General features: G+C 50.5%; 1 protein-coding gene across 3 annotated transcripts in view; it reads left to right on the top strand.

Annotated features, from left to right (window-relative positions):
* Window positions 1-6: 6 nt before the first annotated feature.
* The window catches only part of ARV1 (ARV1 homolog, fatty acid homeostasis modulator), an 11,439-nt gene continuing 9,677 nt past the window's right edge, over window positions 7-1,768 (top strand). For 2 of the 3 annotated variants that reach the window (XM_023523789.1, XM_023523790.1), the window contains exon 1: window positions 7-128. In XM_023523789.1, the coding sequence (XP_023379557.1) occupies window positions 72-128 (57 nt within the window). In that variant the 5' untranslated portion in view covers window positions 7-71. The remainder of the gene's footprint in view (window positions 129-1,768) is intronic. The other variant, XM_011380894.2, reaches the window with a different exon arrangement.

Here is a 1,768-nt window from a genome sequence, read left to right as displayed (position 1 = left end):
CCAGGGTCCTCTGGCAGCCGTCGGTCCGGCGCCTGACACACCCGTCCGCGGTCTGTCGGACCCTCGCACACATGCCCGCGGTGGTAGAGAACGTGATCGCTGCCCTATCACATCTGTCACGTTTGCTGGTGAGACCTGACCCGGCCACCGGATCCTCGGGCGGAGGTGATGTGGGAGCGGTGCAGAGGGGTTCGAAGATCGGGTTAGGTGGACGTTGGGGTTCACGCCAGAGCCGTTTCATTCTTCCGTATTCTCCCCTGAGTGTCACCACCCTGTACTCCTGAAGCACTTTTTTTTTTTCCAGTTTTCATCCATGGTGCTTATCCAGTGTACACCAAGCACTATCCTAGGCGTTGGTATACAGACACCAAAAATGAGGAAGTAAAGATTCTGCTTTCAAGTCAGTTAATAGGTTTTTGTCCCATTTCTGATATCCTGGTGATTTTCTAATAAAGTTAGCAAACCGCGGCCTGTGGGAATAAAGGGAGTAGACAAAGTGCGAATGTGTCATCTGCCGTCTGCCGGTGTCCTCACCGGCTCGTGCACCCTCAGTTCCTGTTCCTTCCTCAAAGGGTTCCCCTCACTTGGCAAAACTTCCCCATTCTCGAATCTGTTTAGTTCCGCAGCGAGCAAACACACATCTTAAAAGTGGAACCTACGAAAATTTAAGCTCCTCGAGGGCCGTTTATTTACAGTGGGAAGGAAGAAGCAGCAAGAATATTCTTCGAAAAATTGGCCGATTTATACTCTGAAAGAGGTGTGATCCGTTAGAGAATTGGAGAACACAGCAGCAGAAAGCGCGGCCTCTCGTGTTCAGACGGAGGTGGCGGGAGCACCGTGCGTGTCCCCTGGGGCTGTAGCAGTGTCTCGGAGGACAGCTTTATCTTTCAGGGTGCTTGTCTGTTAGGTAGTAAATGACATGGAATGGGACAGTTTTGCCAAAATTAAAAAAAAAAAAATGTTTTTTTAAGTACCAAATTGAGCTATCTTCCAAGAGGATGTGTTTTTACTGCATTTGTTTGTTTCGTGTGTGTGGTTTTACTCCTTACACTCAAGGCGAAGGACGCACTCAGGGAAAAGCGAATGATAAAGGCAGCACAAGGAAAAATTAGGCCCAAACAGAGCGCGTGGGAACGAGCTGACTTTAATGAGTCCTCACCGTTTATGAAATTCTCAGAATGCTAAGAAGGGGAGATGGGCACGGCACATGGCGTGCCCCAGGATACCCGAAGCCGCCTCTTCCGTTTGGGTTCATGGCAGCCTGTGCTCATTCCTTTGCAGCACTTGTGGCATGTTTGCTCCTCTTCCCCTTCCACCTCATGAAGTCCTTGAGGACAGACACTTAGGTCTCACGGTGAAAACTGAACACCTCAGAAGCGCCTGGCCCACAGACGTGGCTTAGACAGCTGTTAGGAATGTCATGGCCACTCCAAAAACATTTGTCAGACAAGTGATTGCAAAAGGAGTGACTGCTTTGCATCCTCTGCTGCTGGTTTCTGCCTGCCTCCTTCTAAAAATGGTCCAGATCCCATCTAGACACCTGATGCTGCCTGAAGATGGGTTTCCGAGAACTGGTAAAGGGCAGAGAGCGGCCCTCGACCGGTCCGCGGTTTCATTTTAAAAGGAAGCAGCCTCTCTGGTCTTCCACGCTGGTTGCTCTGCAGAGAGGAAGTGTTCTCGTGGGTAGCACAGGGAGGGAGGGGATCTGGAAAACAGCTTTCTCGTGAATGTGCAATTCTGCTTCTGTGGCTTCTGATTGGACACTGGC

Source organism: Pteropus vampyrus, unplaced genomic scaffold, assembly GCF_000151845.1.
Source record: "Pteropus vampyrus isolate Shadow unplaced genomic scaffold, Pvam_2.0 Scaffold412, whole genome shotgun sequence".
Taxonomy (NCBI): domain Eukaryota; kingdom Metazoa; phylum Chordata; class Mammalia; order Chiroptera; family Pteropodidae; genus Pteropus; species Pteropus vampyrus.
This window is presented reverse-complemented; position numbering and strand designations above follow the sequence as displayed.